A 17,810-nucleotide genomic window follows, 5' to 3' on the forward strand; every position below is an offset into this window, starting at 1 on the left:
GTTTTAATATGTGGTGTTACAGAAGAACACTAAAAATTAAGTGCTCTGATAAGGTAAGGCATGAGGACATTCTCTGCAGAATTGGTGAGGAAAGAAATATCTGGACACCACTGACTAGAAGAAAGGACAGGAAAATGGAATATTCATCAAGACTTCAAAGAACAACTTCTATCTGAAGAGAGATGTCTGTGGAGGACAAAATTGTAGGGCTGAGATGACCAATAATTCATCACACGAACCATGTGCCCTAAATCACAGTCTGGCTACCCCCTCTCCCTCCCTACCCACTGCCTTGGCATGATGTTTGAGTGTGGGGAGGGGGAACATGGGATAATTTGCGAAAGTACCACTTTTAAATGGTAATGATTGCCACAAAATATGACTTTGTTTTATACTTTACATTTCTGAACGACATAGATGACAAATAAAACAAATATTTCAGTATTATTTAATTATTGTTGATACACTGAAGACATAATATTATTTTTATCTAGTACTAACTGTCAGTGTACAGACAAACGTAGACAGTTTCACAGACTTTCACATTCTTGTTGCCACATAATCATGATTTATTTAGTTTCATGATCAAAAGAAACTTCACACACACACACACACACACACACACACACACACACACACACACGCGCGAAATGTTTTATCGTTTACTGTCTCATTATGGAGACAAAAATCTATCTGCATATGCACAGTGGCACTTTCAACTTATACATCAAACAGTCTTGAAAACAGATGCAAGATTGGCAGTGTTCTCAAATCCCTCTAATTCTTTCAAGGCCACTAAGAATTCTTCAAAACTTGTATTTTCTTTAATGCCAGTGAACATATGGAAATGGATGGTGTTTTTTGTCAGAATTTGTCCCTTCCACGATGTGATATTCTTTTTAAGTGCATCCCTTCGTACCAGAAATAAGTTGTTTCTCACCTTGCAGTGTCTTACTGTGAGCAGTGTGCAGTCTGGTCCACTTTAAATACAAGGTCTGAAATCCATTCTGGGTGTTCTAATTTTCATTCTACTCGCTTTTTTCCTTCACAGCTTCAACGTAGCAGTTCTTTAATCGAAAAATTATTACAGGTATGTCTCTTGACTTAACCAATATACCTTGTAGTAAAATAATACATGTCCATTTTCGTCATTCAGTTCCATCAAAAATGTTGCAACTAACACAGAATAATGCAAGCAACTTCAGAAAATTTACTATTCATAGCAGCATTTTCTTCATGTGCTTCTTGCCTACAAATTAAGCACAGAGTACTTCTACAGAACAATGAATGCCATTTCTCAATCATTGTATTTTTTTGTTATTTCATGGTGTTTGTTCTGCATGGTGTTGTAATATCATTATATTGCAAATTTGTAGTACCTGTTGATTATGCTACTGCTTAATAGACATGAAGAATTCTTAACCTTCTCTCCTGACATTCTCATTAATTTTAAAGCCTTTTGATGATAAATTGCTAGACTGCCTTCTCTTGTGCAGACAGATATGAGACCTGTGGTCTTTGTTTATACCAGAAACTAATAGCGAAGGGCGATATCATGATTCCTCCAAATCGAAGAAAGTAGTACTGGTCGAAAAATGCCGTATCATAGTGCTAAATGAAATGTCACACTATGCGAAGTACTTCTGAGATGTACCGAGCAAGGCCGAGGCTCTGCCTGCATGTAGCCCACACATCGTACTCGCATGCAGTTTGGCACACTGTGACTGACCCTGCTATAGGATAAGATAGAGACTGGAATACATCCAACAAATAATTCAGGATGTTGGGTGTAAGTGCTGGTCTGAGATGAAAAGATTGGCGTGGAGAACTAGTTAAATTTGTGGCTGGCTGCATAACACCAGCAAGAAGATAATTACCTAAAAAAAGATAACAATAATTTTACTCTCCTTCCCCCAAAACAAACATCCTCTCTCCTGGGCTCCATGTGCAAAAACCTACTGTAGTTGCCTGCAGCAGGATCAGATTCCTCTCTGTTTCCTGTTGTCTTTCTTCCTGGTCATTCCATCATAGCACATACACATCCCTTACAAGTTCACTTTCAGTTGCTTCAGTCAAGAAAACAGCTCTCTCCAATCAGGCCATAGTGCTGAGATGATATTTATATGTGTGGTTTTATGAGCTCTGAAGAAAAATAGTTCATAAGTTATACAAGCTGAGCTGAAATGCTCAATTTTTATATTAGTGGTAGTAGCCATAGGCACCGCAGTCTTATGTCCAAGGACTGGTTTGATGTTGCTCTTGATGGTAATCTACCCTGTGCAAGCCTGTTCATATCTGTGTAACAGCTGCAACATACAACCATTTGAACTTGCTTACTGTATTCAAGCCTTGGTCTCCCTCTACAAATTTTACTCCCACATTTCCTTCCATTACCAAACTGACAATCACTTGATCCCTCTCATTGTCTTATCAATTGATCACTTACTTTAGTCAGATTGTGCCACTTTTTTGACAAATCGATTCAGCATCTCCATCTAAGTTATTTGATCAACCTATCTAATCTTCAGCATTCACATTTCAAAAGTTTCTGTTCTCTTCTTGCCTGAACTGCTTATCATCAAGGTTTCACTTCTGTATAAGATACAAACTGATCTCCAGACAAATTTCTTCATAAAAAGACTATAATGATCCCTAACCCTTTCTGACTAATTATTTAATTAGGGCAATATATGGAGTGCTCCTGCTGCAACGCTTTACTGTGTCAAACACCATAATGGCATGAGTAGTTCCTCATGAATCATTGCATGTGGAGGGCTATGTTGTCCAGCTCTTAAAGAGAAGTTCCAGAACACCTGGGCAAGTTCGCTGATTCTTAATAGATTTACATGTCTCACATCTTGTAAAGTTGTCTTGCTGTCCCAATTGGTCCTCTTGTAATCCAAAAATCATGACTCCGCACAAGCATTCAGTTGACTGTAAGTAATTGAATGTTAAGTAGGGATACTTCTACACTACTTTTTGAATGAAAAGACTTGAAATAGTGGTATGGCTCCTTGTTTTAATGGGGGCAGCGGGAGACAGTCTTCGAAGCCAGTTTAGGGTTAATACTCGAATGTAAGTTCATGATTTCTAAACTTCACTTATAGAGCTCCATTTCAAGTTCATAAAACAATATCCACACGAAATAATAGCAGGTAAAAGCTGCACACATGCGAATTCATACATAAATATTCTGTGAGAGACTCAAATAATCACTTTTACGTGAAAAAGTGTTCAACTCACTGTAGGTGCATGGTGCCTCTCCAAGAACTACTCCAAAACTGTATAGTGAGCTAGCTGCAGCCTTTCATACCTGCCTTCACATGGATCATTTCTGATTGGTCAGTCTAATCAGACAGCAGTAGATAACATTAAATAGAATTATAATTAAAATATGACCGACTTCAGAGTTACTGAAGTTAAATTTAGGAAACTGTCAGTGTGGATACAACAGTTTGAATGGAGTCATGTGTAAACATTTAAACAGTTAATATTATTAAACAAATTTATATGTTCACCACCAAGACTCACAGTGTAAAACACCATTGCAATACTCCAAGATGACATGGCGCTTGTTCATGTCTCCGTTTCATGCTCCATGATCATCTGTCAAATTACGATGGCTGCAACAGATCCTAACTGCTTGCTAATGCATAGCAGTGTAAGCCCTTCTACACTCTATGATAAAAGCTAATAAAATGTTGGTCAACATTGGATATAAATGCCACAAGACTTCCTAACATGCAGATTTATATTCATTGGTAACAAATTCCTCTTTCTCATAATGCTTTTCTTGCATTCATTTTATATCCTCTGTACTTCAGCCATCATCAGTTATTTTGCTGCCCAAGTAGCAAAACTCATCTACTACTTTTGGTGTCTCATTTCCTAATCTAATTCCCTCTGCATTTCCTGACTTAATTCAACTACATTTCATAATTTCTTTTCGAGACACTATCCATTCCTTTCCACTATGCTTTAAAGTTCTTTGTCATGTCTGACAGAATTATAATATTATTGGCAAGCTTCAAAGATTTTCCCTCCCTCCCTGAAATTTAATTTCCTTCGCAAATTTCTCCTTAGTTTTATTCACAGCTTTCTCAATATACAGACTCAATAATTTTGATGGATAGGTGACGACTGTGTTTCACTCCCTTCTCAACTATGGCTTCACTTTAAATTCTTTTGATCCTTATAACTTCAGCCTGGTTTGTGTACAAGTTGCAAATAACCTTTTGCTACCCATATTTTGATCCCTGCTACCTTCAAAATTTTGAAGAATGTAGTCCAATCAACAGTCAAAAGCTCTCTCCAAATCTACAAGAGCTATAAATGGGGGTTTGCCTTTCTTCAACCCTTCTTCCAAGAAAAGTCATAGGGTCAGTGTTGCCTCTCGTGTTTCTTAATTTCTCTGGACCCAGACTGATCTTCCCTGATGTCAGCTTTTACCAGTTTTTCATTTGTCTGTAAATAATTAATGTCAATGTTCTACAACCATGACTTGTCAAACTGATTGTTCAGTAGTACTTTGCTGTTTAATAATTACACTGTAAGATTGATTGTTTCAACTCATGCCACTGTTCCTTTCTCTAAGCAGAACTTTCCAATCTCGTTTTTAAGCAAGAAATGGTTTACTATTTTTTTCTTTTTTTCAGTTGATGCCAGATTTAAATGTTGCAAAGGCATTATTCAATGTTGATGAAACTGTGAAAAGTCTTAAAGGTCCCATCGAAACATTAATACCAACGTACAAGGAAGCAATAGCTCAGATTCAGAAGGATTTGTTGGATCCTGTATTTTCTGGTGTTAATAAAGAGGCAACTACTCAGACTCCGGCACAGCCACAACGGGCACCAGATTATGATCCTTTACGAATAGATCGTCCTCGTCCTGAAAGAGCTATTCCGGATCCTGATGCTATTTGGTAAGATTTGTTTTTTACTATATTCGTCAAGAGTGTTTTGTGTTCATAAAGTGAAATGGTATTATTTGTTTGGTAACATAGTGTAATTCTTGATTTAGGTAATCCATGATCAGAAATTTCACTTCTACTCATTGTCCAATCCAAGCATATTCTATGTGTGTGTTTATTATAACTCTTGCTTTAGGTCCAACAAACATTTAGTTCTGGTTGAAATTAATATAGCTCCTAGCAGGACTACTTTGTTGCACTCGTGTTGTATTGCAATCACAATATTAAGCACAGTTCCAAATAAGTCTTGCGGTGGTGGAAGGCACACACTCGTCAAATAGAATTCCTATATGGGATCGTTGTACCAGCTTGTGGAATGCTGATAATAGGCCCATGACTGTAATCTCTCAGTAGTTGGAAAGCAGGGCAGTCACTCTACAACACAAGTCCAATCCATCCCACAGAAACTGCAGTGGTGGATTTCACTTTGTAGATGCAGAGTTGGATAATAGCAGCTATTGAGACTGAGCCAGCTGCCAGGCGATGTTATATTGACCCGTCTTGTGATATCAGTGGCTCCTTCCCCTCCCCCCCCTCCCCTGCCCCCTCCCCTGCCCCGCCCCCCCCCCCCCCCATGTGCCCTTACTGGTGATTTGCACATTCGATGGGTTTACTAAACTAATGCCATCACTGTCAACGGCATTTTATACAGTAATCAATTTATTTTCAGCCTACTCCATCCCAGTTAAACACCAATTAGGAGCTGGAGCATTGGCATCAATAGTGTAGTTATCAAAAGGGAGGATGTGATGAACTGTTAAGGGTGAGAAGCAATATAACTTTTGCCTCCAGTGAGAAGAATGCAGATGATATTGCATGAAATGTTGTTTGGTGTTAGTTCCACTAGAGGCATTCCACCAAAAATAAATTATTTTAGGTAATTTAGATCTTGGTGTAGTGCTAACTCCACATATTAAAGATTTATTGAAAATAGGACTAAAAATATGTATTGATACTACCATTAACCCTTTCCAGTCCAATTTTTCTACCCACTGCATTCTCCCCAGTTCTTCTTTGTGTGTGGATACGGATGTAAGGGATTATGGGTTATTATGCCGCTGCTTTAAAAAGTAAATTGCTCTATGAGGTCACTTGATTTACTTTCTTTTACACTAGTTCTTGATAATACATAGGGTGTTCTTGTTTATGGTTGTTTATAATTTTTTCTATATAGTACTCCAAAAACATTATCTCAGGTGAAGTCCAGGCTTCCTGTGATATGTTTCACAGTAGAAAATTGTTTCTCTTCTTCCTCCTTTCTCGTTGCATTTTCTTCCATCCTTTGTAGATTTTTCATTGTAAAATTCTTCTTGCCATTTGGTCTCTCCTCGGTGTCAGACGATGATGGTCTTCCCCTCCTCTTTAAATTTGTATATTTCTCACCTGGTTGACTAGTTATCTGATTAAATTTCTTCTACAGAAAAGATGAGTGTGCAGTTGTTCTCTTCATTCATTTTTGTCTATTTTGTAAAGAATATAACTGTTTACTTCAGCAAATTCTCTCACCAGAAGAATTTTTTTCCATCACTTGTATGAGTGTCTTGTAAAACTATAGCAACAACAGTAATGATCAGCCCTGTCCACTCTTCCCATAAACTTCACGCATTCCAAAGTAGAACTGGGTTTCAAGAACTGTGCAGACTCTTTTTTTCTTATACCCAGTGATCAATGCATTTGAGGATCAAAGAGTACACACAGTGTTGTCACTAACCTCTTGTCGTGGAATGAATGACACATAATTTACATCCCATTTTGATAGGAACGTAACTCTTATTCTTCAAATTGCTTGGAAAAAGCTTCCTAGAAGGCATAACTGCACCTGTTAGTCAAAGTTTCATTTTGTGCAATCCCCAAACAAGTAAAGAAAATGTGTGTTAAAGTGACTCGTTCCGCATCATTCATGGTCTACGGAACAAGTCTTAATGTGATGTATTGTAATGTAATGTTGATGGCTTTTGTAGAACCTGTCAGCAGAGATGTGATACCCTGAACCACTTGCACGAGCTAGCAGTTGCTGTGCCAAATGAACTACTGTTCAGATTGCAAAAGGTAGATCAGAATGAATTAGACTTTCTGTAGTTTTGCAAACAAGAAAAATGGAAGCCTCGGTCATAAAAGGTTTGAAATCACTTATTATAGCAAATTGATTTTGTTGTGGCCTGGGGGGCATGCACTTTAACTAAAATCTCACTGCTGCTGAAAAAGACTAATAAGGGTGTCCTGATAGGATGGATGTGTGGGTTCTAGAGCAGCTTATGCACCCCCCCCCCCCCTCCCACCCACACACGCACACACAGTGCAAGCAACAGAATAGTGAATGGTGAAATATTATTACTCAACTTTGGTACCGCTGATAACAGCAATTGTAGAAGGCAGGTTTAATCTGTCTGTCCTGTGTCGACTACAGTTCTATCAACACTGTCGACTACAGTTCTATGAACGCAAACTAATTAATGTTCTATGAACTGAAGTTGGAAAAAAAACTAATCTTCTTTCTTGATGTACTATTCGAAGATCAGTTCCAAACTAACAGTACTCATTTAGGTCTCTAGGCAAGCAGTCCCTGTCCTTACACAATAATTTTGTTTGCTGCCCTGCTTCTACTGAAGACTAACTACTGTCTAAGCATGCATATCTCTTCCTGGTGGTGCTGCCGCTCCAGGGGACACGATTCTCGCTGACATCATGATTGGTTTGCAAGCAGTGATGTTCCTGCTGCAGATGGACCTTGGAGTACTTCTGGTACCAACTGCCACACTGTCTGTTTGTGTGCTGTATTAGTATACAACAGATTTCAGTCGCTGTGTGACAGACTTATGTACTAGAAAGGTAGACATAAAATCCACATCATCATATTATACAGGGTGTTTAAAAAAGAATATACATATTACAAAGTATTATTTTGTCCAAACTATCGATCGCTGTACCACGGCTCAGCTATTGGAGAAATAAATACATAATCTAGTTTATATTAATAGCTGATAGATGTCAATTGTTTTCTGTTTTGCGTCAGTTGTTTTCTGTTTTGCTTGGTAACAGTCATATGTTTAAAATGCCTACTCCGCAGTAAAATTCATGTTGTGTTCTCGAGTTTACAAAGTGCAAAGTGCAAAGTGCAACTTGATCCTCCAAATGGGTGGAACATTCGCTGATGGTAACATCAGGCCATGTATGTAAAGGAAAGAGTCCTGGCCGCCCTCGTGTTCCTGAAGAAAATGTTGCCCAAATTCAAACTGCTTTCCAGTGTAGTCCTTCATGCCAGTTGGGAGTTACAGCTACGTACAAGAACAATTTGGCAAGTTTTGAGACATCGAGTGGTTATGAAGCCGTGCAAGTTACAGCTGTTACAAGCTCTGTGCCCTGGTGACGAACGCAAATGTGTGGCTTTTTGTAACGAAATTCTTGATGCTGTTGACAGTAATAACACTTTCGCACAATGCATCATGTTCAATGATGAAGTGACTTTCCATGTTAGTGGTCAGGTAAACAAATATAATGTTCGAATTTGGGTCCTACAGAACACATATGCAACCATTGAACATGTACGAGGTTCGCCCAAAGTCAGTGTGTTTTGTGCAATATCACAATAACCTGTTTATGGCCCATTCTTCTCTGATGGAAACATGGTTAACAGTCAGCAGTATCTCGCTATATTACAAAACTGGTTGTTCTCAAGGCTGAATGAGGGACAACTTCATTTTTCAATAGGACGTGGCACCCAATCACTGGAGTCACCAAGTGTGTGAATATCTGAATGAAACTCTACCAAACCTTAGGATTGGTCATCAAGGAGCTGGCAACTTAGCATGTCTCAGCCGGGCTCCACAGTCACTGTATTTGACACCCTCTGACTTCTTCCTGTGGGGTTTTGTTAAAGACAATGTTTATGTACTACCACTCCCACAGAACCTGGAAGAGTTAAAGAACCAGATCTGTACTGTCATAACATCAGTAGTGAAGGACATGCTTGCCCTAGTACAGAGGAATTTGAGTATTGATATGATATTGTTCATGTTGCTGAGGGAGGACATATTGAACATCTGTAATCTGAACTTGAGAGGTTCATAAATATGTGAAGTTTTATATTTGTATGTCTTAAAGTTTAGTAAATACACTCATGCTCATAAATTAAGTATAATTGCAGAATGTGGTGCCATACAATGTGGCACTACACAAAACTGGCACTAATAACATAGGCACATAGGAAACACACACGACACAGATCTGTAAGTCCACAGTATCGGTGATAAGTTGAGAAAACCGTCCCGAAAGACGTGCTACAAAATGCCACTGTTTCCTGCACATGTACCCCAACATCAATATAGGATATGATCACCATGCACACGTACACAGGCCGCACAACGGGGTGGCATACTCTGGATCAGGTGGCCGAGCAGCTGCTGGGGTATAGCCTCCCATTCTTGCACCAGTGCCTGTCGGAGCTCCTGAAGTGTTGTAGGGGTTTGAAGACGTGCATAAATACGTTGACCGACAGCATACCAGATGTGCTCGATGGGGTTTAGGTCTGGAGAAAAGGCAGGGCACTCCATTCACCTGATATCTTCTGTTTCAAGGTACTCCTCCATGATGGCAACTCGATTGGGCCGTGCGTTGTCAGCCACCAGGAGGAAGGTGGGACCCACTGCACCCACGAAAAGGCAGACATACTGGTGCAAAATGACGTCCCGATACACCTGACCTGTTACATTTCCTCTGTCAGGCGTGTACACGCACCAATCCTAGTCCCACCCCGCACCATCAAACCACGACCTGCATACAGGTCCCTTTCAAGGACATTAAGGGGTTGGTATCTGGTTCCTAGTTCACGCCCGGCGAGAATCACTGTTCAGACTATACCTGGACTCGTCCGTGAACATAACCTGGGACCACTGTTCCAATGACCACGTACGGTATTCTTGACATCAGGCTTTATGGGCTCTCCTGTGACTAGGGGTCAGTGGAATGCAACTTGCACGTCTCCGAGCAAATAAACCATGCCTTTTCAGTCGTCTGTAGACTGTGTGTTTGGAGACAACTGTTCCAGTGGCTGCGGTAAGTTCCCGAGCAAGGCTACCTGCAGTACTTTGTGGCCGTCTGCGGGCACTGCTGGTGAGATATCGGTCTTCTTGTGGTGTTGTACACTGTGGACGTCCCATACTGTAGCACCTGGCCCCATTTCCTGTCTGCTGGAATCGTTGCCATAATCATGAGTTCACACTTTGTTGCACACGGAGGGCCCGTGCTACGACCTGCTGTGTTTGGCCAGGCTCCAGTTACCCTAGTATTCTACCCCTCATAACGGCATCAATATGTGTTCTTTGAGTCATTTTCAACACACAGTCACCATTAGCATGTCTGAAAACATCTGCACACTTACTCACTGCACTGTACTCTGACATGCACCAACACACCTCTGCGTATGTGGACTGCTGCCAGCGCCGCTGTGCAACGACCGCATGTCAAATGCTCTGCATGGTCATACCCCGAGGTGATTTAAACCTGCAAACCACCCACCAGAGCGTTATTTCACCATGTATCAGCATTATCCTTAATTTAAGAGCATGAGTGTATATGCATATAAAATATGTATATTCTATTTGAAACACCATGTATAACATAGGCATAAGTCACATTGAGTACATTATAGTTATGACATATAGCACACACCAAATATTAAAGTACTGAAGACTCACTAATAAAACCACGTACTAAACTTCAACATGACACCAATACGCATGGGCATAGCAGCTAACAAACACATTTTGAACTGAGCTTGCAGCTTACAGTCACAGCAAGGTTTGGTACATAACGTAGACCTCACAATACACTCTTTATTTGAATAACACGTCACATAAGAGATATTTTATTAAAAGCAGAGGACCTAGATTTTATACCAAAGAACAATAAAAAACCAATTAAACATTAAAAACACGATCTTTGTAACCTGAGAAATCAAGAACATAAAAATACAGCAATAAGAGAAATTATGCCCTTCGGCGTACCATTCATAAAATCATTAATAGGCACTAACATAGATTGCTTGACGGTAGTACAATTAATTATTAAAGAACTCCAACAAGTAATAATAGTTTGCATACCACCATTTTAAATTAATATTTATTACTATTATTTTTAATTAATTAATTTATTTATTTATTTATTTTTGCTTCACCCGTAAATGAAGATTCTTGAACAAACGAGTGCAGAAGCAGCTGCGGAACACTTTATAGAAAATACCATAAATTTCCATAACAACAGATAAAAAGACAGTTAGTGGGATGAATAATGATATAGTTCAGAGTTGTGAAACACGTAAAACAAGATACAAATGAAAATTAGCAGAGAAGAAGTGTAACACTTTGATTATGACAAGTGTACTAGTATCACGAGTAATTGTGTGGCACTGTATAAGAGCTCCCATTAAGATGTTTATCGTTCCATTGATGGACTGTTGGATATCGCACTTTTCAAAGGAGTCATAAAGCATTTGAAGTATTCCCAAGAATGGGTGCTCCTCATTGCTGTCTGCTCATTAAGCAAGGTGTAACCAGGAGATTTTTGATTACAGAATGTTTCTGTAGCTCTCTATAAGTAATGTGGTAATATGGGATGAGAGAGAAAACATAGCTATTTTCTGAATAACACAAACAGAAAACTTGTAAACCCCACTTCATAAGCTTCTTTGGATTGTAGCACTTGAATTGAGTTCTTCCTTTGAATCATACTGTGCTTTCATGTATAGCCACATTTCTTTTTGATACATAAAGTTCTTTGCGTTTATTGTTAATATACTCATTAACATTCTTGCTCCCTCTCTTATGTTGACATACCTGAACTTTGACAGGTGAAACTAAATCCAGCATCCAAAATATTCGGAAAAAATGGAGCAAGGGAAAAAACATCCTTGACAAATGATTTTCATTCTAGCCGGTCTTCTGTAAAATAGTCAACTATTTCTTTCTTAAAATTTAAGGCCTTATTCAATATTACACCAAGAGAAGCCTTCAGTTCTTCTAATGAAACATCTCTCCACAAATGTCACATTGAGTGTTTTATAAGTGGAGTAACTTTCTGTATCTTTTCTTACGAATACCTATTTGTAGCATTCACATTTTCGCTGATAAGATTATTGTGGAGGAAAACTGGAAATATTCAAGTTCAGATTTTGGTCAAAGACCTTGAGGAATGGTTGCATGACAGAAACAGGAAACTTAATGAGATCATCATTGACATTGTGGTAAACTTTCCAGGTATGTGCTACAGGTTGTGTCTCTTCATCACTTGCCACCCCATCAGTAGGTTCTGATTCACCAGAACTTATATTCCTATACACGACAGAAGTTTCTTCCCACTCAGTTTCATCACTAAATTCTCTTTCATGCTCAGTATCTTTGAGAAGCTACCTGGCAATATCGTTATCACTTACACTTTTTCTACTGGTCATTATCGTACTAGAAATTTGTGAATACAACATGCTTTGAATTGTCAGGTCTTCATACTAACTGTTACCTTGCACCTGGTGAATTCCAACAAAGGAACGGATGGCAAACACAGTAGTGGAAACGTGACTGACATCGTCCGACATCAGGGTCGTAGTAAAAATTGTAATGTCAGACTTAGTCCAGTGGTGGATTGGAAAAGATTAAGAAAAAATGTGAAAGCTTAAAGATTGTTAATCACTATTGATTCTCAAATTACTTGACAGAAGAGTTCACTACATTTACATTGAGGGTCATGGAAACTGCAGGCATAAGTAAATGTACGAGATACTGCCTCAAAAGTTAAATGATAGTTGTGACTAAGTGCTCAGAGTAAGGAATGTAAGAAGACTGGAGAGATGAAAGAAGTCAATTTTACAATTGCCGTGGAGAAGAAATGAAAATGAAATGAAAAGAACACAGCAGTGCGGAGTGAGTAAGTCAAAATGTAAATCTCAAGGAAAAAATCTACAACTGCATAGAATCTTTACTAACTGCCTTGACAATGAAACACAAAAACTTATAAATAAATGAGAAAGAAAATGTCAATTTCTTTAAAGTCATCACCAAAAATGTACAAGGCTGATGTGTGTTGTGTTCTTGATCCTGTGTCCCTTTGTAGTCTACCATGTGCAAGTCTCTTTATCTTTGTCGAAGTGTTGCAGCCTATTTTCCTTGAACATGCTTGTTGTATTCAAGCCTTGGTCCCCTTCTACAAATTTTACTCTCCACACTTCCCTCCATTTCCAAATTAGCTATTCTTTGATGCCCCAGGATGTGTCCTATTAACCGCTCCCTTCTTTTGACAATGTTGTAACATAAATTTCTTTTCAGTCTGAATCTTTCAGCACCTCTTCATTAATTACCCAATTTACCCATAAAAACACCAGCACCTTCTAGAGCAGGTTATGACATATATATTAAATTATAATACAATTGAAACAGGAATTAGACTAAATGTTACCACAGATTTAAACATAACTTAATAAGAAATTCAGCAAGCGAATATGCCGAAAAAGAATAGATCAGCTTCCACACTAAAGTTCAAGAAGCAGCAGAGAACATTCTGGAAAAAGATAAATGTTATTAAGCACCAGAAAACTGTTGCTCAACTTATACCACTAAACCGATGGTGAAAAATAAACATGACACTTATTTTTACTTCTTGTAGAGTCATACATAAGACACGTAGTATAAATACAACAATATTATGAAAAGGAAAGTTGACACATACAATATAATGGAGGAACTGAGTCGCAGATAGGCACAACAAAAAGACTTACAATTAAAGCGTTAAGGTCTTCGCCAACAATAGATGACTGACACGCACACGCACGCGCGCGCTGACACACACACACACACACACACACACACACACACACACACACTAATGCAACTCCTCGCACACACAATTGCAGTCTCAGGCAACTGAAACCGCACTGTGAGCAGTGTCACCAGTGCAGGATGGGGGTGGCGACTGGGTGGCACCTAGACATAACATTCAGGCACATCTTGGAGAAAATCGTGTAAAAATCCATGTTTTCTTTGAGTGTTTGTATAGTTCATGAAATGAATTGTGCAAATAATGGCAATCCAGAAGTAATGCCAGATGAGGAACAACATGGTGTTTGAAGTGTATACATAGCACAGTTAACTGTTCTCAAGTTGTGCATGAAGTTATAGAACAGAGCAATGCATATCAACCTTCACTCTGTCCGTGATTCATGGATTTTGAGAAATCTTTTAACCCTGAACTAACTCTCTTCTAACTATGTGTGAAAAACAAGGTAATAACTTATGGAAAAACTTAACAGGAAGACCAGTTACAGTAAAACTAAAATACTGTATGGCCAACACATTGAAAAGAAAGTAATACAGAGTAACAAATAATTCTTAGTACTATTTGGTGAGTTTTTGTCTTTAGGCTATCTGAAGAGCATAACAGAATGGACAGAAAAACAAAATAAATAAACGGAAAAGTAAAATTGGCCCAAGTGCTTATAGTAAACTAAATTGGGTTTTCAAAAGTATACTTCTTATGTGTCTGTAAAGGAAAGTTTTCAGTTATTTTATGTTAGCAGTTGAGGTTGACAGTACTCACAACCCATGCAAAAAGCAAATGAATACACAAAAATGTTTTGCTGAGTGCAGAACAGCGAAACCACAGTAGTATTTCTAAGAATACAGTGTGAAAAAAAGCTGCTGCTTAGAATTCAGTAAGTCACGAAGGGTGAAACTGCAAATAAGTTTTTTTTTAACGTCAATCTCTGCTGACAGTGAGGGGAAACCCTGTTGACTTCAGAACTCATAAAAATGAGTAATAAAAACATAAGTGACCACTGACACTGCTTTTGAAATTATAGTGAAATGTGTCTGGTGTAAAACACCCTTAAATTGCAGTATGCTTGAGATGGAGAAAACACACAATAGTGCATCATTAAACAAGCTTTGCATCCTAATTTCTTCTGTTATCTTCAGAGTAGACTCCTTGTGCTAATATTCAGTGATTCCAGTTTTTTTTTTTTTTTTTTTTTTTTTCAATCATTGAGAACACTACTACAGTCTACTGGTTGTACTATGTTCAGTAAATTGGAATTTAACATGGATACATGGAAGTGAAACTTCACTGTTTCTAATAGAATTTCATTTTAGGGAAAGATACAAATTACATCTTTTCTTAGCTGTCATTTTTGCATGGAGTGTTATCTTGTATTAGTGGCACCATAATAGTACTATTTGTGTCTGCCCCCGGTAGCTGAGTGGTCAGCGTGACAGACTGCCAGTCCTAAGGGCCTGGGTTCGATTCCCGGCTGGGTCGGAGATTTTCTCCGCTCAGGGACTGGGTGTTGTGTTGTCCTAATCATCATCATTTCATCCCCATCGATGCGCAGGTCGCCGAAGTGGCGTCAAATCGAAAGACCTGCACCAGGCGAACGGTCTACCCGACGGGAGGCCCTAGCCACACGACATTTCATTTCATTTCAGTACTATTTGTTCTTTTTTGATGCAAGGTTAGTGTGTTATGCTAGTCATGTTGCATGAAATAGTGGACCTATACCTACCAGGTTAATTAAGTTTAAATTTTGACTCTGACAGTTTTATGTAAGCTGTAAATAAGACATTAACCTTCTTTGTAGTTCAGAACAATTTTGTAATACAGTTGCAAACACAGTGAAGTATAGTGTAGTATTGCTAAACCTGGCAGCTCATCTTTGTTTAAATTAACTTGTGGCAGTTATAGTAAACAGTTGCTATCTACATCAGACATAGGGTTATATTAAGGATTTTCTTATTCAGTTTAAAGAACAGCACAAAGCCACCAAAAGCTGCTATAATGTGTATTTATTTATTTATTAAATCAAACAAGGGAAAACCTAGGATGGAATGTAACAATATTATGAGAAGGAAAGTTGCTACTTACCATATAGCAGAGATGAGGAGTTGCAGATAGGCACAACAAAAGACTCACAATTACACACACACACACACACACACACACACACACACACAAACACATGGCTGCAGTCTCAGGCAATTATTGAAACCACAGTAGCAACTTTTCTTCTCATAATATTGTTTATTTATTTATTGACAACCAGTTTTAGTCAAGTGAACATATTCAAAAGTCACCTACATACTCGATAAAATGTATAAGATCAAACAATGGAAAATCTAGGATGGAATGTAACAATGTTATGAAAAGAAAAGGTGCTACTCAGCATATAGTGGATGGGCACAACAAAAAGACTGTCATGAATAAGCTTTCAGCCAGCAAGGCTGTCATCAAAAATTGACCCCCCCCCCCTGCCCAAAACACACACACACACACACACACACACACACACACACACACACACACACACACACACACATTCACGAGACTACAGTCTCGGGCAACTGAAGCCTCAGCGTGACTTTTTGTTGTGCCTATCTGCGACTCAGCGTTTCCACTATATGGTGAGTAGCAGTTTTCCTTTTCATAAAAATGTATAAGAAATACATGACAAAATAATTAGATATCACTTAAAAGTGTCTATTAAAATACCTCCTTTTTATGTCATTTCTTTACAAGTGACATAACTATTATAGTTTGACTAAAAATGGACTGTTTCAGACAATTTCACAAAATAGTGCAGTATATCCAAATGCTTCTAATGGGGGTTGTTAAATACGACACATTTCTAAGCTGAGTCTTGCTAAAGCAACAGTTGTGTAGACTGTGCTCAGCAACAGGCTGGTCCAGTCATTTCTTGTCCACACGAATGGCCACTGTGCTGTCCTATTGTCCTAAGTCAAAAATGGTGTGTTATGTGGTGAATTTCTAACTCCATGTATGATCTGTTATCCTGATATAAGTGTGTGTGTGCGTGTGTGCGTGTGTGTGTGTGTGTGTGTGTGTGTGTGTGTGTGTGTGATGTTTCATTAGTTTTACTAATTGTCCAGAACCCAGCACATAGATAAAAGGTTGTACATCTCTGATGAAACTACAATTGATTATTCTAGCTTGTAAGTAACATCACTAAGCTCATATGTCAGCTGATTCAGTGGTTAGTTTATGGTAAAGGTGTGAGTTTTGGAATTCTGGGTGGAAGTATTCCTCTAGATGGCCCAGGTGTAAGTTGGCATAGGAAGGTGCTGTGAAGGTGCTCATGGCTGTACCATGGATTATTGTTATACAGGATGCCTTCAAAGGAGAAATAACTATAGGTGATGCTACAGCTGCTCGTGGTGACTAAGGAGGTTGTAGGTTTGGAGTCTGTCAGATGTGGGGAAAGGTAGAGTTCAGTGGTGACATGGCTATAGGTATTGTGGATGTTAATGTAGAGGAACATGAAATCAACAGTGACAAGCAGTCTTTCAGACAGAAAAGGTACAAGAGCTGTGGAGCATCAGTAGAGGAAACTGTCACTGTCTTTTTCACACCTTCTGCCCCCCTCCCCCCCCCCCCCCCCCCAAGTGCACTTGCACAGACCTATCCCTATCCCTTTCTCTGCTTCTCACCTCTAGCACAGCTTCCTGATCTGCACCTAGTAGACCACTATCCTATCCCTGCCATTTACCTTCACACTACCAGGGCAACACTGCAGCACCTTCCACTACCTGCTACCCTGCTATCCCTCCCCCTCCCCAACCCATGCCTCTTCTGTATACTCATTACCCACCTCAAATGAATTACTGCTCATCACATTCAGGCATCACAGCAACCAGAGCCGACAGTGGCCATGTGTGTGTGTGTGTTTTGCATTTGAGTTGTGTGTGTATGAACATGTATGTATGTTTCTAAATCTGATGAAGGACTTTATCTGAAAGCTTACTATTAAGTTGGTGCATAAGTTTCTAGCATTTTTCCATAATTTTAA

At 38.9% G+C, this 17,810-nt stretch overlaps 1 protein-coding gene across 1 annotated transcript in view; it reads left to right on the forward strand.

Annotated features, from left to right (window-relative positions):
- Nucleotides 1-17,810, forward strand: part of LOC126336357 (proteasome inhibitor PI31 subunit) — a 96,507-nt gene that overhangs the window by 64,858 nt on the left and 13,839 nt on the right. The window contains exon 3 of the mRNA XM_049999949.1: nucleotides 4,656-4,924. Within this exon, the coding sequence (XP_049855906.1) occupies nucleotides 4,656-4,924 (269 nt within the window). The remainder of the gene's footprint in view (nucleotides 1-4,655; nucleotides 4,925-17,810) is intronic.

Source organism: Schistocerca gregaria, chromosome 2, assembly GCF_023897955.1.
Source record: "Schistocerca gregaria isolate iqSchGreg1 chromosome 2, iqSchGreg1.2, whole genome shotgun sequence".
Classification (NCBI taxonomy): domain Eukaryota; kingdom Metazoa; phylum Arthropoda; class Insecta; order Orthoptera; family Acrididae; genus Schistocerca; species Schistocerca gregaria.